We start from the raw sequence: 22,581 nt of genomic DNA, 5'->3' as shown, positions 1-22,581 counted from the left end.
GGAGTGGGCTGCGAACCATAAACACAAAACGGAGAAAACATTTAGTAAATAGGCACTTTAGATTGTAAGCCCTCTGGGAATGGGGAAAATACTTATTGTACCTGAATTTATTCTGACCAGTCCAGAAAGGTGGAATATAAACATTTAGTTAAATTAAATCAACCATGTGGGGAAATTAAATACAGACTGAATGTGATCTGTGACTCCATATCTTTATGCATATGTTTGGGGTTTTTTTGTTTTGTTTTGTTTTTTTTGCATTGTCTCAATTTTGAAATCATAAAAAATGAAAGAAGTGGCTTTGATTGGGAAATATGCAAACGATTTCCTTAATGGGCAGGGCAAATGTTCACCTGGTTTTAATAGATTATTATGAAGAAAATAAAGGTAGAGAGTGAGGGGGGAAACTAAATGATCTCCCCCTCCAAATGTCTTATTAAGGTCCTTCAGCTGAGCTCAGGGATCTGTAGGGCAGAGCTCAAACTTATCCTGGGGACTCCACAACAGTTGGGTTTTCAGGCTATGCATCATGAATATGCATGAGATACATTCGCTTATGCTAAGTCTCCAGTGCATGCAGGGTTTATCAATGCATATTAGTGGTGAATATCCTGAAGACCTGGCTGTGTGTGGAGCCTTTAAGTCAGGTTTGGGAAGCCCTGCTATAGAGAGTCGGTGTAGGGCTACCAATCTGTTCAAAAGTGTAGAATTATCTGATTATTGGAGTAGAGACCGTACGCCACTTCCTATAAGCTTGTTTGGTCATCTTTTGGGTAATCTGTAAGCAATATAGTAGTATTAACTATTGTTCCTATGTCCTTGGTATCATCCCTGACTGGCAGTTTAATTTGTTGTAATATATCTAATTATCAAATGAAAACAGAAGTAAGAAAAGTCATTTTTATAGGATAGATAATTGGTGACTTTTTCATGTCCCTGCCATCACAGTGCTTTTCCCTGACTGAAAATAATTTGTTGTGGGTCTAAATATAAATAATGCCTGAGGCATTCTCTGTGAAGCTGCAACCATAGAGTAGAGAGGTAGTCTTTCACAGCTAGACCGTTACACATGGGGGATTGTTTCAGACTTTGCTGGTTTTGAAATCCATCCCAAAATGGAGATGATGTAGCTACTGTGTTCTCATTTCTGTGGTTAATCAGAAACCAAACTCCTTAACCTTTTGGTCCTTAGGTTGGGCTGCTTTCATCCAGCAAGTGGCAAAATAACCTTTATTTTATATCTGATTTCTATCTTGTAGGTAATAAATCCAATGGGATGGGATGCATTTGGCCTTCCTGCAGAAAATGCAGCAATTGAGCATGGGCTGCACCCAGAGAACTGGACACAGAGGTACATTTTATTATGTACTTGGCCACCCTGACTGCACATTTATTTATTTATTTTATTTATTTATTAACTTTTATTTACCGACATTCATGAAGCACATCATGCCGGTTTACAAAGAACTCAGGTGGGAGATACAGTGAAACAATATAATATAATATAACAATGAAACATTATAACAAAGTGAACAAATAAAACAGTACAAAAAAGAAACCATGGGAGCCGAATTGAGAGGGGGGAGAGGAGGGGGGGGGGGGGAGGGAGGGTGGGCAAGGGGTAGGAGGGGAAGGGGAAAGCATAGTTAGAAGGAGGTATGGGGAGAATATAAAACATGGCCTTTATATGAGATCGTCCTCCCACCTGCACCATATAAACCAAATCCAAGAGAGAAGAAGCTAGTGTGGGAGCTGGGATGAGACTTGCATTTATGATTATGAAGCTTACGTTGGGTAGAAATTCCCAGAAAATAAAATGGCATGTGTAGAAATGTTTCCAAGTTCTTTCCATGATTTGTTATGCTGATAAGAATAACATGAAATGTATTTTCCCGAGTAATATCTTTTGTGTCGCCTTGTTCCTGTTTAAGAAAACCCACCTGCAATCAGCTGGGAGGCCAAAGAGTTGTTAATGCACAAAATGGTGATTCACTGTTTACATGGGAAGGGAAATGATTACATGAAATAGGAGAGTTTGAGCTGTATTTTCAAGTAAGATGTGCAGAGATGGAATTATACTTTTCTGAATTTCAGCGTTTGTGTCCCTTCTTTATGATCATACTTTAACTAGTCCCATAAGACCAGGAAGCATAAACCTAGTCATTAGTTTCTCCCTATCCACTTCTGTACCTCCTGCAGTACTGTGTGCATAACAAAAATAAATTAGCCCAGCTGATCATGAAAAATAACTTTGAACAACAGAGAGCTTAAAAAAAAGAATTTTCCCACCCACAGCTCAGGATCCAGCAGCCCTTGCATTTTATTATTTGTGAAAGAAGTTATGCTTGAATTCTAGTCTAATGAATATGTAGATACCTTCCAGAATGAATGCAAAAGCTGGGCAAGTGCTGGAGAAATGCTTTTGAGATTTCCTCTCCTCTCATGTAATATCTGAAAAATTTGGGATTGAGGTGGAGCCAGCATCTGATTCACAAGGGCTTAAGAGGCAGATGCCTGAGAAGGTGATAGTGACCTCCCTTTACAAGCTGGAAGGAGTGTGTTGGGGGAGGGAGGGAATGCCAGCATTAGGCCTAGCGAGATCATGAGATTGCGGCAGAATGACCCCCTCGTGAAAACTGCATAATGGGCAGGGTGGCAGAGAGGGCAATGCCCATAGGAGATGGCCCAGCTGATCCCAGGGCAGGCATGAAGGAGAAGGGCTTAGTTGATCTCATAGCAAGCCAGAGCATGGTTTAGGTGGACATCTTATCAGTTTGGCTTGGACACACCAGGGGCATTTAATTTGTATAGTTCTGTTTTAAATGCTATCACCCTATATTTATACCAATCAGCATTTAGTGTTTGTTTCTGTTGCTGTGTTGCTGTGTGTAGAGATGGAGTGGTAGGTCCAGATCAGGGAGAGATGGCTGGGTTGCAAGAGTGGTGTCATTGCTGCTTTAACAAATAAGCCATCACTGCTCATGCACAGGGAGGATAACTTTCAAACAAATGTGCTTTGTGGCATATATGCACATATATGGATGTGAGCAGATCTATGCAAGTGTTTTCTAACCTATGTGTATATGATATATGTACATTTTAAAATATGCATATCTCTATCCTGCAATGATATGCGTATGTAGGCTTACACGTGAATACTTGTAAAATATATGCACATATATTTTACATATGAACATAAAGTAGGACTTACATAAATCGGCCAATTTTAAAATATGTGCACATAAATGAAATTAACCAGTTACTAATTAGTCCACCAGTTTGCCCAGTCCTTCTCTAGGTAATTAAAACTTTCCTGGTTCTTAAGCCTGAACTCCCCATAATTCACCCTGACCTTCCACCCAGTGAGTACATAAGAACATAAGAAATTGCCATGCTGGGTCAGACCAAGGGTCCATCAAGCCCAGAATCTGGCAATTACCCAAACACTAAGAAGATCCCATGCTACTGATACAATTAATAGCAGTGGCTATTCCCTAAGTAAACTTGATTAATAGCTGTTGATGGACTTCTCCAAGAATTTATCCAAACCTTTTTTGAACCCAGCTACACTAACTGCACTAACCACATCCTCTGGCAACAAATTCCAGAGCTTTATTGTGTGTTGAGTGAAAAATAAATTTCTCTGATTAGTCTTAAATGTGCTACTTGCTAACTTCATGGAATGTCCTCTAGTCCTTCTGTTATTCGAAAGTGTAAATAACCGAGTCACATCTACTCGTTCAAGACCTCTCATGATATTACACACAATACTACACAATAAACATGTTTAATGTCACTTACGTTTGGGGCGATTCTATCGTGAGGTGAGGCAGCCGCCTTAGGGTGGCAAAATCTGGGGAGTGGCAGAAAGTGTCGTGTCTCCCCCCCCCCCCCCCCCCCCCCCAAATTCTCCTCCTGTGGCTACCTCACCTTGGTGCTTAAGTGCCTAGGGCCAGAAGGAGAAGACCCAAAGGAGCCTGAAAAGAAGAATGGCTGCAGCACAGCCCATCTTGACTTGGCTAGAACAGAAGGCGTGGCGGGATCTGAACAAAGAATGGCCGCAATGGAGCCCATTCTGCCACGGCCAGAAGAGAAGGCCTGGCAGGGTATAAACAACAAAATGGCCATGATGGGGCCCATCCCACCACAGCCCAACTAAGAGAGGAGGCGGCTCTGAGAATGTGCCTGTGTAAGTGAGATAGTGAGACCTCTGCTGTGTGTGTGTGTGTGTGTGTGTATGAAAGTGAGAGCCTGTGGGTGTATTTGAGTAAGAGAGGCTGTGCGGGTGTGCAAGAGAGCATGTGTGTACATTGTGAGCCTGTATGCAAGTGTGAGAAAAAAGCTGTATGAGATCCTGTATGCATGTGTGGGATCCTGTATGCATGTGTGAGAGATCCTATACTGTAAGTATGTAAGTGAGAGTGTTCATGAGAGCCTGTGTATATGTGTGTGGAGGAGAGAGCCTGTGTATGTGAGAGAGAGAATGTGAAAGCACTGGTGTATTTATAAGAGAGGGAATGTGTAAGTGTATATGAAAGAGAGAGGATAGAAACATATAGAAATGACGGCAGAAGAAGACCAAGGCCCATCCAGTCTGCCCAGCAAGCTTTCACACTCTTTTTTTGGTTTTTCTCATACTTATGTTACTCTTGGCCCTTAGTAACCTTTTGGTTCTGTTTTCCTTCCCCCCCTCCATTAATGTAGAGAGCAGTGTTGGAACTGCATCTAAGTGAAATATCTAGCTTAATTAGTTAGGGATAGTAACCACTACAATAAGCAAGCTACACCCATACTTGTTTACCCCAACTATGTAATTCAGTCCTTGTTGGTTGTTGTCTGTATATAGATCCACTTTTCTTCATTCCCCCCTGCCATTGAAGCAGAGAGCTATGTTGGATATGCATTGAAAGTGAAGTATCAGACTTTCTCCCTTGCCATTGAAGCAGAGAGTAATAATGCACTGAAAGTGAAGTATCAGATTTTCTCCCCTGCCGTTGAAGCAGAGAGCTGTGCTGGATTTGCAAGAAGTATCAGTCTTTCTCCATTGCCGTTGAAGCAGATAAGGTTGAAGGCTAAAGTTAGTATGGCTCCCCTCTTGCATGACAATCTTTGGGTGACTAAAAATCAAAAGATCCCATGTATGGAGAGCAGGGAATTTTTTTATTCATATTATTTTTTAATTGTTGGGTGGTATTTGATGTTTTGAAATATTTTATTGGTTTTTAAGACCTTTTTGAAAATTTTTTAGTTTAATTATTAAATGATGATCTGTTCATCAGCTGTTTTGAAATATTCTATTAGTATAGTTTCACTATTGTGATTGATATGTTATTTCTTAATTTTATTATTGTTTTATGAGCAGTAATGATGTTTCTGTTGCATTGCATACAGAGTCTGGCTTCTTGTGGTTTCCAGTTCAGTTTTTGTCTGCCCATTTCTATTTACAGTAAACCTTATGGTGTCTTCATTCTGTATTTGGAGAGGGTCTGTCTGTGTTCTGCATGTGTGACTGAGGTGAGGTATTTTGCTGGGATGTAATTTTATTTATTGATCTACAGCAGCCTGGCTTGTTCTGTTTTCTTAATAGGAGGAGTAGTATTGGTGTTTTAGAACCTGGTGTAATATTTGCAGTGTTGCCTTTTCATAGGTAGGATTATTACTGTTTGAGTGCTAGCAGTTAGTGCTGTTTTGGTATGGGAGATTACTATATTGTTAATGTAATTCAGTTTACTCATGGCTTTCTGAGGGCCAAGCCCACATCGAACACACTTTACAATAGGCCTAATACCATAGAAGTTCCAGGTGTTTTTAGATCGGGTTTTCTAGTTGGTATAACAGCAGTGCATGTAACAGTTGATTGTGATATTTTTACCTCAGAAGACTTTGAATGTAGTTTTTAATGTAAAATCTTTTATTTTAAATGCATATTTTGTAATTGTGTATGGTAAGGGCTGGGAGGGAAGGGATGCAAGGATCAAAGTTTTGTCTAGAGCACCTAATACCCTTACATCTACCTGTAGAGATTGTGCCATACACAGATCCCCGCCATTCACCATTCAGGAAGCAAATGCTGGAGGCAGGTGGGGAGGGTTCCTGGGAGTGTGGCAGGGTTGCCAGCTTCCTAGAAACATTATCACTGACACACTATCTGCCACTCCTCTGAGAACTCTGACCCCTGCTTTACACTTTCTGCAGCATTTCAAATCACCAAACGAGTCAGACTCCAAGGGAACCCCCGTTGGGCCTCTCAATGATTTGACCTGTGTCATGGTGGGGGTGGGAGTAGGAGAACACCACATCTTCCTTCGCCTTAGGCAGCAGATTGCCTTGAGCCACTCCTGCTTACCTCAGATAATTAGCAAGTGTAAAAATGCACAAGTAAGTTGGCAAATATATATATGTGCGTCTTTTAAAATAGCAACTTGTGTGTAAATGTTGGCCCGGCCCTCCCCTCCTCTCCTCACGGATGCCCCTAGACGTCCCATTTTCATTTTTTTTCCACATATATGTCCAAATTGAATGTGAAAATTTGCTTGTATTTTTTACTTTTATAAAATACTGATTATGCAAAGACAAGCTACTTATGCTTGTAACATTTTGAAAATTCAGCCCATTGTTTGTTGCAGAGATTCCAAGGTCAAAACTTTTTCTTGCCCTCTCGTCTTTTGTTTTCCCCTTCCCTTCTTTTCCTTTGTCCTACTTCCACGTCTTCCTCTTCATGTCTGCCTCCTTCTAACCTCCCTTCTCCTCACTTTTCCTCACTCTTCCCTTTCTCTTCCCCCTCTCCCTCTGTCTGTTGCGCCTCCTGTAGTCACTTTGATAAGTGCCACCTTCCATGCACAAGCTCCTCCCTGCCTGACTGGTGCTAGACATGCAGTGCCACCTGCTGGATGACCTCTAGCATCTGTCCGAGTCTGGCCTCCACGTGCACCTCAGCGCCTACCACCAGGGTGTTGCTGGTTCGCCCTTTTCGGTCCAGCCTCTTGTCGGACGCTTTAAGCGGGGCCTCGTTCAGCTAAAGCCTCTGCTTAGACCTCTGGCTACCCCGTGGGATCTCAATGTTGTCATGGCGAGGCAAATGCGGCATCAGTTTGAGCCTCTTTAAGTCCTGTGACCTGAAGTTCCTCACCTGGAAAGTCATGTTCCTGGTGGCGATCACTTCTGCTTACAGGGTCATTGAGATCCAGGCCCTTGTTACGTATGCTCCCTACACGAAATTCTTCCATGATTGCGTGGTGCTGCATACACATCCCAAATTTCTACCTAAGGTGGTGACTGTTTTCCACATTAACCAGTCCATCATCCTTCCCACCTTCTTTCCAAGGCCTCATTCCCATCCAGGGGAACGTGCTCTCCACACCCTGGACTGCAAGCGGGCACTTGCTTTCTGTTTGGATCATACAGCAACCCCCATAGACAGTCCTCCTAGCTCTTCGTATCTTTTGACTCCAATAGACTGGGAGCAATGGTGGGGAAGCAAACCTTGACCAACTAGCTAGCTGATTGCATTGCCTTCTGCTACAAGCAGGCAGGCCTTCAGCTGGCTGGCAGGGTGAAAACTCACTCTGTGCGGGCTATGGCAGCATCAGTGGCCCATCTGCGTGCGGTCCCTGTCGCTGAAATTTGTAGAGCCGCGACCTGGAGTTCTTTCCACATGTTCGTTGCTCACTACTAGCTTGATAGGAATAGTCCCCAGGACAACAATTTTTGGCCAGTCTGTCCTGCACAATTTATTCCAGTCTTGAACCCAACTGTCTCTTATCATGCTTTCTGTGGGACCAGACCGCCCCCTGTTTTTCTCCACAGCGCCACAGTTGTGTTGTGCTCGTTGGCACCTTGTTCGGCTACTGTAGGTCTGTCTGGTCGAATGGGGCAGTCTGGAGCTCTGTAATCACCCACACGTAAGGACTACCATCCTGCAGGACAGCAGGATGTTAGTCCTCAGGAATCCCGCCCGCCTCCCCACGATGTTGGGTTCACCTTTGGTTTGTTGTGTTACTTTTTCTTGCTCGTATTTTTTGCTATATTACGAGACTGAAGGGGGACCTCGCGTGGATGCGCTGATAGCAGCAGGCTGGGCATGCTCAGTCTGCCAGTCAGAGTTTCTAGAAACTTTGACAAATGTTTTCCGTGCCGGGATCCATCGGATGATGTCATCCACATGTGAGGACTAACATCCTGCTGTCCTAAGGGAGCACCTGTTATAGGTAAGCAACTGCACTGTACTCTACGAGTTAGCTCTATTAAACAAGTTATAGTCTTATTCACAAAGGTGTGTGAAGCAATAACTTGCCAAAACCTGTGGTGTTAGTGACTAGGTCCCGACTGAAAATAATGGGGCCTGCAGTGAAAAAACAAACAAACCTTTGTAACTTGAATCCCTATTCACAAAGGTGTATTAAGGATTATTGTGCCAAACCAGATTATTTTTATGCCCCATTTAGTAAATGTATAATTACTTTTTTTTGTCAGAAAATGTAACTTTGAGTTACTTTTCTTGTAAGGAAGCAATTTCTTACAATCCTCTGATCCCCAAAAATAATATACTGACATGGGGGGGGGGGGTTGATAGGCTTTTTATCTGTTGTTTTGGAGAGGGGGTCGATAGGCTTTTTAACTGTGTCTCTGGTCCTATTTTTTGTCTTTTATCCCTGTAAAATAACACCTGAAAATCCTGAAGATTCATGCAGAAATGTGCCCTGTAGAACAATGCAAACCTGGCTTTAAATACTTTGTGTTGGTTTGCTCAAGCCTGACTGTTCTTCCTAACATGGAAGTGTGAGTGACACCTGCAAGTAACCAATCAAGAAGCCACTTGCTGCCCAGAACTGATCCAGAGGAAAAACAGCATCATCTATCTTGCCAGCAGAGTGTGTATACAGAGTATGGGGTGAGTGAGGAAAGAAAATATGCCTTGTATGGGCAGCAGAGCTGGAAGAAGCTTCATCATGCAGAGGAAGAAATCCCTTTGCATTACCTGCCTGGTAGTGCCCAAGTGCCATCCCAGGAGAGAAGAGAGGTTTCCCTTTTGTTGTTGTGGGAAAGGAGAATATCATCAACTGCAGGATCAGAGCATCACAGGGAAGTGTTAAGATCCAGTGGCGACACCACCACCAAAAAGCAGCAAGCTATTAACCTCCTCCATTGTGTGTTAGAACAAGAGGAGCTGAATCAAACTCCATTACAGAGTAGTAAAAACCAATGTGTCAGCCTGCTCTGGGAAAAGAGAAGTAAAGTATTTCAGTCATGGGAATATTACTTGTAAGGTTGTTGGCATCTCTTTCCCAAGGCCCTGAGACTTTTTTGTCTATCTAATACACAGATCAATTTCTGGTTTCATTTTCATTTCTACAGCTGGTTTGCCCCTGACCTTTTCCATGTTTCTCTGTGAACATATTTGGGGAAGAAAGAAAAGAAACTTTCAGCTAAATTTCTATAGACTGTTTTTGCTTTATTTCATTTATTTATTTAAAATTATTTCTATCCCACACTTTCCAAAGTTCAGGACTGATTACAATAAAACACACTCAAAATCAATATCATGTTATTTATAATGTCGTAATAAAGAGTTTAATATTGTAGAAAGATCAAAACTACAAATCATTCATGAAAAGATAATCTTCTATCCATAGGACCATCATATCAGGCTTATGGGGCTAAATTGTATTTTCTTTATTGTCTGCCAGATCACTCTAGATGAGTAGGTTTTTCGCCTCTATCAGCAGGTGAAGACAGAGAAGAAAAGCTTTACTATACTGTTGGTATATGACAGTGTGCCACATTCAGTCCCTTAGTATTCTTTGTCTCCAATAGAGGGTGGAGGTGCAAAACCTGCAGTTAGACTTTGAAGATAAAGATTTGCTTCCAGAGGTGTTAAGACTTGGTTTGAGACCATCCCCTAGTAGAGTGGGGATGAGCAAGGGGTCAGTGGCCCTTGGTAAGCTTGAGTCCTAGCAATGAGGAGGGTCTGATAGCCAGTGAGTCTGGCTCCCTATTTTCCCATTCCTCTCCACTCTCTCTTGTGGCTGCTCCCTTCAGGAATCTGGAAACTATATCTTTCGTACTTTTTCCTGGCTGGATGCAATTTTAGTTATATTAAAAAAAAAAATAAAAAATTTAAATAAAAAGGTAGCTGGGAGGCAGTAAGAAGGGAGCATGCAACTGTGGAAATGTGTTTTTCTGGTTAGTAGCAGGTGTCCCATATGGCAGGACTGTTCATTCTGAGATTACTTTCGGCCACAGAGAGGAGAGTGGGTAAGCTTTTGTGTCGTCGTAGTGCTAGCAGCAAGACCACAATGCAGGAGTGTAGGAAAACAAAAAGCCCTGAGAGTGGAGGCCATCGTGCCCAATTCAGGCATTTGATTTGTGCACATCTTGCACCAAAGGCGGGGAGGGGAATCTCCAGCCAGAAAACATGGTCTTGCTGCAGATCCTGAAGCGGTAGCAGAGGATCTGGAGAGAATAACTGTGATGGCCATTTTTATGTGCTCCCAACAGTAAGGGAGAGTGCGGGGAATCCCTCTAAGAACCACTAGTGTTAGCTCCGGTTGATGGCAACTTGAGCATGCCATGGGAACACATTTGGGATGCTCTACTCTTCAGTAAGTATTGGGATAGGTCCTGGAGGAGCCTTTTTTTCCCCCCAAATTTGGATTATGCTCAGGGCCTTTTTATTTAAAGATAGTTCTGGTTCTTCTGGTATGAGGGCACTGGCAACTACATTGGGAAATAGTCCCATCCCACTTCACACTAAGCGGCAGCAGCTGTATAATGTTTTGGTTTTTGAGTGGGATTCAATGTCTTCAGGGGATGATTCTCTGGCGAAATCCCGGAGGATAGAGAGCCAGAGAAAGAGGTCCTGGAAGACGGGGATATCCCTGTCTCCAGAAGGTGATGATCAATGGGGAAAGTCAGCTGGGCCTGAGCAAGAGAGAGAAGATCTCATTTTAGAGGGTTTTAGAGGTCCCGCAAGTCTTTCCTGTTTCATAAGATGACTAAAACTCTGGTTATGGGGGAATAGGATACGCTGGAGACAGGCCTGAAGGCGGTAGAACCAAGGTGAAATTGTATTCACTCCTGGAGGAGGTCTTAGCATTACTAAGGTGGCCTAAAGTGGAAATCTTGGTCTATGCAGTTGCTAAGAAGGCAACAATCCCTGTGGAGGGGAGCGTGACTTTGCGGGATGTTCAGAATAGAAAGATACAGGTGCACCCCGAGATTTTGAGGTCTTGGCTGGGGCTTGCTTAAGCTGGGTACAGCAGATTCCAGTTGCTAGTACTGAGGATGGTGTTTCGGAGTGGGAAACAGAATGGCTGGAAGCGGACGTTGCCTTTATATTGGATGCCCTGCATGATTTGATTTGTACCTCAACTAGAGGCATGGTCTTATCAGGGGAGGCTAGATATTTGTTACGGTTCCGTAATAGGACAGTGACTGTTTGGGCCAGAGGACAAGCCTAAGGGTTTCCGCTAGTCTTTTACCGGTAGATAGAAGTTCCCAGAGGTCAGGTGGTGTTATCCCTGGGAAAAGTTCTCCTTCACTGTATCAATATCCTATAAGGGCTCGGTCCTTTTGGGGAATCAAAGGGACCACTCGGGAGCATACAGAGTCCAACTTAGGTGGACTTCGAATTCCCAATGAGTCTTGGTTGGTTCTCCTTTCAGTTGTCTGTATAAAGGGGTTGGTTGTCCCTAATTTGTGAAGGGTGATCCATGATAACTTCAGACCAGTGAGTCTCTTCTGTTGAAATGGATGACTGCATATTGGATTTGGCTTGCTCAGTGATCAAAAATTTCATGGTCTCTCAATGCACTTCCTGGTTAATGAGAGAAGCAATGAGGTCCTTGCTAGACCATCTTCTCTTTTCAGAAACTTTTGTGTTTTCTGAGGCTACAACAGGGTTTGGGATAGTGTTTCCGATCCCAGAGGTAAGAAGAGATGAATGCAGACATACTAGTTATTTCATGATGCTAAATAAAGAGGGCATGTATCAGCCCATTTTGGCCCTCAGGAAGGTGAATGCATCTTTATGGGTGCTTCACCTGTAGATTGAAATTCTTTGCTTGGTGTTCACTGTGGTCAGGAAAGGAGAATTCCTTCATCCTCTAATTCTGCCAGGGGCTTATTTTTGCATTCCCATTCTGAGATATCATCATAAGTGGTAATGGGGAAGCATTCTCAGTTTTGAGCGCTAATATTTTGACTCGTAACAGCCCTCGCACCGTGCTCCAAGGTGATAGTGCTGTTAGTGGAAGCCTTGCACAAAGAAGGTATTTTGGTATACTCTTATTTGGATGACTAGCTTATTCAGGCACCATCATTGGGATATTTGCCAACAGTCTGTTCACAAGGTGTTGCAGAGGTTGCAAATAATAGGTTGGATCATAACTGTTGCCAAGAGCAAACGGCTTCCATCACAAATTTTGGAATGCCTGGGGGTGTGTTTCAAGACCAGGGTAGGCAAGGTGTTCCTTTCTTTAGACAGGATGTTGAATCTACAGGTTGCACCTGAGGAATCCCAGGGTCTGGGATTATCTTCAGATCCTTGGTTCCATGTCATCTATTCTGGACTTGATTCCTTGGGCTTTGTGCACATGGGCCCAATGCAGAGGCCCCTTCTGTCATGGCTGTGTCCTCAGTTGGAAGATTTCAAGTTCAGATTACTCCTATCGGGGGGAGCCAGATTTATTTATTTATTTATTTATTTTTATATGCCGACATTCGATCTGAGATATCACATCGGTTTACATTCAGGTACTGTAGCTCTCACAGGACAATTTGTCCAGATCAGTGGGTTGGACATTCCGAATTGGATCATGGTGTCTACAGAGACTAGTTTGAAAGGATGGAGAGCCATCTGTCAAGGTCCAGCGCATCACCTGGGGTTGACGGCAAAAGTCTCATGGTTCACCGGTCATTTGGAAACAAGATTGATCAGGAAAGTTTTGTTATTCTTTCTTCCCCTAGTCTGCAACAGGGCAGTAAGAGTTGTCAGACAATGCGATGGCGCTGGCATGCAACAACAGACCAGGAGCACCCAAGAGTCCAGCAGTTTCTCTGGAGGTGGCAAAGTTGTTCTGTTGGGCAGAGTGACATCTGCAGGTCTTGTCGGCATCTCATGTGGCCATAGTTGGGAAGGCACCAGTGGATTTTCTCTGCAGGGAAACCCTGGGCAGTGGGAGTTGACACTTGAAGTAGTGTTAGTGTTCTATTTTCTGCTTTTAATTACATTTGAAAAAAACCTAAAAAATTATATTCTTGTGAGTTCTTGTGAAGGTAGATTGTTAGTCTGGGCGATCCTAGCACTTTTTGTGCATGACACGCTATCAGACTTGCTGACATTTTACTTTCATTTTGTTGTTAAGTCTAATTTGTCTGACTGGATCTTGCGATAATTAGTATTTTGAGTCCCATTGGTTTGGTCTTTGGTTTTTACACTGTCTTATGTACCAGCAGTACAGTAAAGCTTTTGTTCTGTTCTCCATCTGCTGATGGGGGGAAATCCCACGCGTCTGGACTGATCTGTGGGACTCAAGGAGAGAAAATTAGCAGGTAAGAACCAAGTTTTTTCCTAGGACGTGTGTTCTGTGTTTACCCATTCATGTATTTAATTCATTGTTCCAATATGTTGAGTAAAACTTTGTCTCTTAACTGTGATTTTTTGGGGGTTTATTGACACTGGGGCCAGGTTACATTGGGATATAAACTGGAGCTCTCTGAGAATCATCATTCCTAGTTTGCATGGAACAGGGGTCCTTGGAAATTTCATATGTTTTCACCTATTAGAAACGCATGAATGCACAATATTTTCAGGAGTATTGTTTTCTTCTTATGCTGTTTTCCCCCTCTCCCAACTCTCTTTCAAATGCAACGTAGGGTTATTTAACTTTTTAAAAACCTATTCTATTGTAAAAACAGACAAGACACTGAACAAACTGATCTAGCTCATTTCCGTGACTCCAAAGTAAACAAGAGTAACGGCAACCAGTTACACTATTTTTGGCAACATCTAATAACTGTCGCTTAGAAAAAAAGTTTTACAGATACCACAGAAAACAGTCTTTTGGTAAAGAAACTTAGATCTAAAATCAACCACAGTATTTTCATAAGTGTTTCTTTTGTTTATTACAGTAATATCCGGCATATGAGAGATCAACTTGATAGAATAGGCTTATGCTTTAACTGGGATCGGGTAAGTGGTTGTTTTGTTTGCTTTTTGGGGTCAGATTTTTGGGAAAGTACTTTTGAGAAATAAGTGTTCTATATCAGGGATAGATAACTCTGGTCCTGGAATGCCACAAACAGGTCTGGATTTTAGGATGTCTACAATGAATATGCATGAGGTGTAGTTACATACAATGGAGGCAGCACATGCAAATATATTTCATGCATATTTGTTGTGGATATGCCGAAAACCAGACCTGTTTGTGACACTCCAGGACCAGAGTTTCCTAAACCTGCTTAGATAACAACTGACCTGGTGTAAACAAATACGTACATAAGAACATAAGAAATTGCCACACTGGGTCAGACCAAAGGTCCATCAAGCCCAGCATCCTGTTTCCAATAGTGGCCAATCCAGGCCATAAGAACCTGGCAAGTACCCAAAAACTAACTCTAATCCATGTTACTGTTGCTAGTAATAGCAGTGGCTATTTTCTAAGTCAACTTGATCAGTAGCAGGTAATGGACTTCTCCTCCAAGAACTTATCCAAACCTTCTTTAAACCCAGCTACACTAACTGCACTAACCCTGGCAACAAAGTCCAGAGTTTAATTGTGCATTGAGAGAAAAAGAATTTTCTCTGATTAGTTTTAAAATGTATTTCTCCATTGTCAAGCATGGCTGAATTAGCCATGACACGTGGGTAATGTTATCCAAAGGCACCGAATGGACTTTTCTCTCCTAGCTCATAGCGCTTTTGCTGTACTGAGCTTGTGTGGGAGTTCCCATGTGGGTGTTGCCTTGTGAGCCCCTCAGTTTTTGTTCGTCCAAGCATCAACACGGACATATGCCTTCTCTCATTTTCTTTAAGTGATATTTCTTAGTATGTTAACTTTTTCTTTAAATTATTTTATTACTATGTTGCCTCACTGCCTTGCAGCCACATGTACAGCACTTTTCAGTGCTAATAAAAAAAAAAAAAACTTTTTCAGAAATGTCTGGCATGAAGAAGCTCTCCATCAGGGGCTTCAGGGAACTACGTATGTGGTAGGAAAATGTCCATTACTAATGGACACAATATATGTCGTTGGTACTGAGGATCGAATCATGTCCAATCTAACTGCTTCCACCATGGCCGAATGTCCCTGTGCTCTCAGAAGTTCAGAGCTTGGAAGATGGAGCTGCAGAAGTCTCTCAAGAGCTACAGTCATTACTGTTCCCGGAGCCTCTTCTGGCTCCCGGGGTGCCAAGTTGAGCAGGAGCTCTTCAAGTAAACCTCCCCCCATTGCTGGAACAAACATGGGTCCCCTCCAGCTTGTTGAGGCCGAGTAACATAAAAAGTACCAATCTCAGGCGCAGGCAAGCCATTCGCAGGCTTCGAGGCCTAGTAAAAAGGACTAGTCCTAGGAGCCATTGCTGCAAAAGGCACCAAGCCTCGACACCAACGATAGTTAATACATATATCACTAGTGCTGTCTACACACCATTCACCAGTACATCAAGCCCCAGTCCTGTTGTTGCATGGAGCCCCAACACCAATAATGCTTCCTCCATTGATGCCTCAGAGTGAGAGTTGACACCATTGATGCACCGAGCCTTGGTGCTACTGATGCAGCTTTTCATCATCACCAATTCCTCTCGTACATTTAAAGGTGAATTTTAAAAGCCCACTACGTGCATCAGTTAGGAGATGTAGGAAGAAGTTGGGCTTGCATGCACCCATATATGTGCATAAATGCCACGGTGCGCACATCTCCAAAGTTTCCAAAAGGGGCAGGGCATGATGGTTTTGGGGCCTGACCAAGAGATGTGCATGCAAATACTTATGCACACCGGTGCACACCAAGGTCCCCTGCCACATAACTACTTCTGCTATGGATGCAAGTTAAAAAAAAAAAAAAAAAAATCAAAGGATTGAGCCATTTCTGGGAGATTTAAAGGGTCTGGTGCAACTGGGGGGAATATAGCAAAGCAAACCAGGGGGCATTGGAGGACCTATCTGTTAACTGGGCGATCTGGTGGATGAACTGATAAACTGAGAATGGCGTGGATGCATGCCCCTTTTAAAATCCCCTGATTTATTTGGTAGACACGGGCTTTGCACACCCATGTGCCTGCCCTCTTAAAATTTGGCACACTATATGCGCAACCAGGTTATTTTATAAAACATATGCAATTTAAAAATAGCTGCATGCTTGGGCGCAGGTCAATTCAAATGTACGCCCGTGCGCTGGTTTGAAAGTTACCGTCACTGGGAGCATGGCAGTTGCCCAGGATATATTCTCTACTTATCTACTTCTATTTCAAGGCAATGTCCCCTTTGAGACTTCAGAAGCAAGCCCTACATCTGGATACTCCAGATTCCATCTGCTCTATGATTCTTTTAATTTCTAAGCACCTGGGACAAATTTTGCAAAGTCCATAGTGTTTGCAAAAAATTGTTATAGAAGGAGAAAAGTTCATTGTCCCGCTCTCCTGTGGTCCCTCTCTCTCAGTCGAGTTTCCTGAGGTGATATCTTCGGATCCCTCCTTCAGTTGAGTGCCTTGGTCTGGTAGCTGGTTTCTGCTTGCGTGGACTTAGCTGTAAAAAAAACAAACAAACCGCTGAACGACAATTGGTTCGGGAAGCCGAGCATGGTGGTGAAGGTCTATGCCCTCTCCACCCGCAGCCAGAGACAGACTCTGTACTCTGCCTGGATGGGCTGAGCTCAGGTAAAGAGTAATTTAAAAAAAGAGGTAAAGGGGAGTTGATTTTAGGGATTCCTCTCCCCTCTGGTTTCCATGCTCGGTGTGCTGATCTGACATCCGTTCCTTCCTCCGGGGGACCTTAGGGACTCGGGCAGCTTGGCAGGATGATTGTCCTTCTAAGCTAGGCCCCGGTCTCAGGCTTAGAATGTTTGCCGCTTGGTAGGCCACGATGGAGTTTGCATTGTTTCTCTGTGCATAATACTGCCTTCTTCAGGTACGTCAGTTCTTGCTTACGTGCCCGGCTGTGCGTCTAGTTATGTGCCTAGCTAGGTGCTCAGTTGTACGCATAGGGGTGCCTAGGTGCATGCACAGTGGTGCACTTAAGGACACCTAGGCAGACACTCAAGTTGCATACGGAGTGAGTGCCTCATGTAGGTGCTCAGTTGAATGTCTACCTGAATGGTGTATTAGGAGCCTAATTTTTGAGCTCCTAAATTTTCAAGCACCTATTGTGAGCACAGATGGGCACACAGTTCTCAGATGCCTGTTTGAGTGTACTGACAACACTATAGAGCCAACAGCAAAGAAACCTAAGTGCCTTAACCTTTATGCTGCTTGCCATATTCGGGTATCTCATCCTGGCGTCCCTTCTAACTTGTGTCAGCACTGTTTGGAGGCCCAGGAAGAATTGTCTCCGTCTGATTTTACTAATCCTGGTTCCTTCCCAGTGTGATGCGGGAATAGAAAAAGAGCTGCCAGAATGTCTGATTTTGCGGCTCCCCTAACTGATTTATTAGTGGGGGAAGGTAGTTCAGGTGTATCGGTCCTGTGCAGGATGCTTGCTGGTTTTGGCTTGGACCCCTCTTCCTTTTATTGGGTTGAGTTTTTTCAAGGGCTGCAATCCTTTCTTCTGGTGCAGTCGAAATCCCCGGTCAATCTTAACAGATCAGGATCACAGGCTGCAGATTCCTGTGCGCCTGGTGCTGCAGGTAAGCTTCTGAGTACGTCTCAACCTGCTCGGGTCACACCGATAGGGACCCAGATGGCACGGATGATGAAGCCGATCCTTACTCCCTGGAGGATGGGGAAATTCATTCAGGGCTGGAGCCGTATAGAACTATGTTGCATTGCTTTCATAGAGATGAGATACCGGGTCTGATTTCCCTGACATCGAAGATGCTGGGGGTACCGGGTGCTAATTCCTTGTCTGAGCCAAAGAAAATCCCATTTTGATTTCTTTGCATAAAGCCTCATGTTTCCTCCCTATTATTGAGCTATTCAAGAATTGATTGATCTTGAATGGGGCGCCCCAGAAGTTTAATTTTAAAGGGGGACGAGCCTTGGAAGGGCTGTACCCCCTGGATCCAGCTACAAGAGAGTAATTGCGCTTTCCGAAAGTGGATGCGCTTGTGTGTGCTGTCACCAAGCGGATGACTATCCCCGTAGAAGGGGGTGTGGCATTGAAGGATGCACAAGATAGAAGAATTGAGGCCATCCTTAAGCAGGCCTTTGAAGCAATGGCAATGAATTTGCAGATAGCTTCTTCTTGCTCCCTGGTGGCTCACTCGTTTGCTTCTCTCTCAGGAAGTCAATGAATCTGATGTGAATACCAGTGATAGAACCTGCAGCCTCGTTTTTGGCAGATGCGGGCTGCAGTTTGGTCCGCACTTTGGCCAGAGGGGTGACTTCAATAATAGCAGTCAGGCATCAGCTATGGCTCAGGAATTAGTCAGCCGATCCAGTTTCGAAGTCTAATCTTACAAAGTTGCCTTTTAAAGGATCACTCTTGTTTGAGAGTTAGCTGGAAAAAATGGCCAATATGTGGAGTAGGGCCCAGGTTCTTTGGTTACCAGGGGAAAAGAAGCAAATGCCATGCTCCTTCGGCACAAGAAATTGTGCTAGGGGTTTCAGATGCTTTTGACCCTACAGAGGAGAGGCTTCTCAGAGGACTCAGCCTTTGGGCAGGTCTCAGTCCTTTCGTCCCAGGCAGCCCAGAAGGAGCGCAGGCTCGGGTAGTGGTGCCCCTGAGCTTTTCAATGAGTGTGCTGTCCCGCCCCTGGGAACAGGGGATAGGGCATCATTTCTCTCTTTCTTTTATCAGAGGTGGGTCGAGATCACATCAGATCAGTGGGTTCTAGAGGTTGTAAGAGATGGCTACTCTCTGGAGTTTCTCAGACTCCCTCAGAAAGATTTCATGGTGTCTCCCCGCAGAAGAGACAAGCAGTAGAGTGTACATTGTCAAGGCTCCTCAGCCTGCAGGCTGTAGTTCCAGTGCCCATGTCACAAGAAAATATGGACCGATATTCCATTTATTTCGTTGTGCCCAAGAAGGAAGGCTCCTTTCATCCCATCCTAGATCTCCAGGGAGTTGACCGTCATTTGAGGGTGACTTGTTTTTGCATGGAAATCTTACGCTCAGTGCTAATGGCAGTACAGTCAGGGAAGTTTCTGACGTCTCTGGATTTGTCGAAGGAGTACCTTCATATTCCCATCTATCTGGAGCATCGTCAGTTTCTGTGTTTTAGGGCGACATTATCAGTTTCGAGTTCTGCCTTTTGGGTTGGCCACCACACCAAGAACCTTTTCCAAGGTTATGGTGGTAGTTGCGACAGTGGTGAGAAAGGATGGCATTCTGGTTCACCTGTACTTAGATGATTGGCTGATTTGGGCCAAGAGTGTGGAAGAAAGCCTTTGGGTCTCATGCAAAGTGATCTCCTTGCTACAGGAATTAGGTTGGGTGATGAACTTGGCCAAGAGCAATCTCCGGCCATCCCAGACACTGGACTATCTCTGTGTTTGGTTCAACACCAAGCAAGGCAGGATGTTCCTGCTGGAGGGTCGCATTCAGAAGCTGATGGTGCAGGTGCGATGATTAACAGAAACAATATGCCCGATAATGTGGTCTTATCTACAGGTGCTTGGGTTGATGGTAGCCACCCTAGAGGTGATTCTGTGGGCATGGGCACATATGCACCTTCTTCATCGCACTCTGCTGGGTCGTTGGAGTCCACAGTCACAAGACTATTCGATACGGCTTCACCTACCAGTGGAGATTAGCATACAACTGCAAGTGGACCATCTAAGGAAAGGAGTTTCCCTATGATCATGGGACTGGGTAGTACAACGGATGTGAGCCTCCAGGACTGGGGGGCTCACTGTCAGGAGTTGATAGCACAAGGAGTACAGAAGAGTTTCTCTGGATCTTCAATCGGCTGGAAGCCCGGTCCATCCAGTTGGCATGCTTACAATTCGTCGACTGATTGCAGAGTCGAGCGATCCGGTTAATGTCAGACAATGCAATGACAGTGGCTTACATCAATCGCCAGGGAGGAACAAAGAGCCAGCAAGTGCCACACGAAATAGCCCAACTCTTGGAATGGACGGAAGTGCTTCTTCAGGAGATCTCAGCCTCCCATGTTGCAGGAAAAGACAATGTAAGAACCGACTTTCTTAGCAGACAGTCTGGACCCAGAAGAATGAAAATTGTCAAACAAGGCATTCCAGCTCATAGTGGACCACTGGGGCCTCCCATTTGTAGTCCTGCTAGCGACATCTCACAATGCGAAGGTTCCTCACTTCTTCAGTCAGAGGAGAGATCAAAAGTCCTTGGCCTCTTTGCACTCATGAAGTTGTGGCCGGAGGACAAGCTCCTATATGCCTTTCCCCTGTGGTCCATGTTGGGCAGAATGATTCAGAGGATCAAAAGTCACATGGGAATGATGCTTCTTGTAGCACCAGATTGGCCCAAGAGGCTGTGGTATGCAGGTTTGCAAAGGCTTCTGGTGGACTCTCCGATTACCGGTTCACAGGGATCTGCTACGGCAGGGGTCTGTTCTTCACGAAGATCTGACAATTTTGTCTTACGGTATGACCCTTGAGAGGTTTCGGTTGTTGAAGTGAGAAAGTTCGCTTATGTGCGGGTTTGGCGAGTGTTTGAGGTTTAGAGAATTGAGGGGTTCATCCTCATTTGGTTAAGATCCTGCTCATTTTGGAATTTTTGCAGGACGGATTGAGAAAAGGATTGGTCCTTAATTCATTGAAGGTACAGGTGGCAGCTCTTGCCTGTTTCCAAGGTCAAGTGAATGTTGGATCTTTTTTGGCTCTTCCAGATGTGGCTCTTTTCTTAAAAGGGTGAAGCATCTTCGTCCTCCCCTGCAGTTGCCCTTGTGGAGTCTTAATCTGGTTTTGTATTTTCTGGCGGGTCCCACCTTTTCACCGCTGCATAGCCTTTCTTTTAGGTTACTTATCTTGAAAACTGTGTTTCTTGTGGCAAATTTTTCTGCAAGTAGAGACTCTGAACTGCAGGCCTTGTCCTGCTGGGAACCATTTCTGCAAGTGATTCCTGGGGCAATAGTTGCATATGGTTCCATCTTTTTTTTGCCAAAGGTGGCTTGGATTTTCACTTGAATCAATCAATTTCCCTGCCGTCTCTGGACAGAGAGAAAGATGTGGATGAATATCACCTGTTACGGTCCTTGAATGTCAGGAGGCATATCTTGAAGTATTTAGAGATTTCTGAACCTTTCAGGAAGACGGACCAGCTGTTTATACTCCATGGGGGGGGGGGGGGGGGCGAATAAACAGCATGAGCTGGCATCACAGGCTACAATAGCCACTGGATTAAGGAGGTAGTCAAGGCAGCATATGTGGATACTGAGCAATTGTTACCTAGTCAGATTAGGGCTCAGGCAGTGTCAAGAGCAGAGATCAGATTGCTGTTTCCTGTCCAGATTTGCCGAGTTGCGACATGGTCCTCCTTACATACCTTTTCCAGGCATTAACGCCTAGATGTGCAGGCCCGGGGGGGGGGGGACACAGCCTTCGCACGTGCGGTATTGATTGGACCGTGGGCAGCCTACCGCCTTGTTCGGAAGTAGCTTTGGAACATTCCAATTGTGTGGATCCACCTGTCTGAATACTATGAAAGGAGAAACTACTACTTACCTGATAATTTTATTTTCTTTAATGAAGATAGGTGAATCCACCTTCCTGCTTTTGGCTGCCAGATAGTTGTACTATTATCCTCCTGCTTGTTCCAGTGGTTACTGATAAGTGTTATTCCAGTCCCACGGATAATATTATTAAACTCTCTTTGTTTGAGCTCAGTGTTTTTCCTGTTGGCTGAGTGTTGGAATGGTTATCTGTTTATAAAGTTTTATTAGTTTTTCCACAGTTCGCTTTTGCAGAGAATACTGGTGGGCTGATGTCAGTGCAGGGATATAGATATACTGTTATGTTAGCTTTGCTTCATCTCTAACTGCTGGGAGAGGTGCATAACCCATTTGTGTTGATCCACCTATCTTCATTAAAGAAAAAGAAATGATCAGATAAGTAGTAATTTCTCCATTACCATTTTGTCACTAAACGTATGAAGAAAAATAACCTTGGGGGAAAAGATTCTGTATTTGGAGTTGTCCCAGATTCATTTTATGTGATTTGCACAGTGGGCTTTATAGTATTAAACAAATTTATTACAGTCTCATCCTCCTGGTGACATGCATTCCCCATGCAGAAAAAGCAGTGTACAATAAATGAGATTCTTTGAAATTGAAAGAAATTTGGGGTGTGCAGGCCTGGGGGGGGGGGGGGGGGGCTGGCTAACATCCCAGTAAAAGATTTTGAGATGTCAGGAACTGTCCTTGATAAGCCAGAACATCTGGTTATCTTAATTCAGTGATTCCTAACATTGTTCATGTCTCAGCATACCTGGTACAGGGTTCACTTCATCAT

The 22,581-nt window shown here is 44.0% G+C and overlaps 1 protein-coding gene across 1 annotated transcript in view; it reads left to right on the top strand.

The window, feature by feature from the left end:
• LARS2 (leucyl-tRNA synthetase 2, mitochondrial) overlaps window positions 1-22,581 on the top strand; it is a 267,199-nt gene that overhangs the window by 83,645 nt on the left and 160,973 nt on the right. Inside the window, 2 exon segments of the mRNA XM_029589600.1 lie at window positions 1,260-1,351; window positions 14,131-14,191. Of these exon segments, the coding sequence (XP_029445460.1) occupies window positions 1,260-1,351; window positions 14,131-14,191 (153 nt within the window).

Source organism: Rhinatrema bivittatum, chromosome 2, assembly GCF_901001135.1.
Source record: "Rhinatrema bivittatum chromosome 2, aRhiBiv1.1, whole genome shotgun sequence".
NCBI lineage: Eukaryota > Metazoa > Chordata > Amphibia > Gymnophiona > Rhinatrematidae > Rhinatrema > Rhinatrema bivittatum.
Note: the sequence above shows the minus strand (reverse complement) of the source record. Positions and strands in the feature narration are given on the sequence as shown.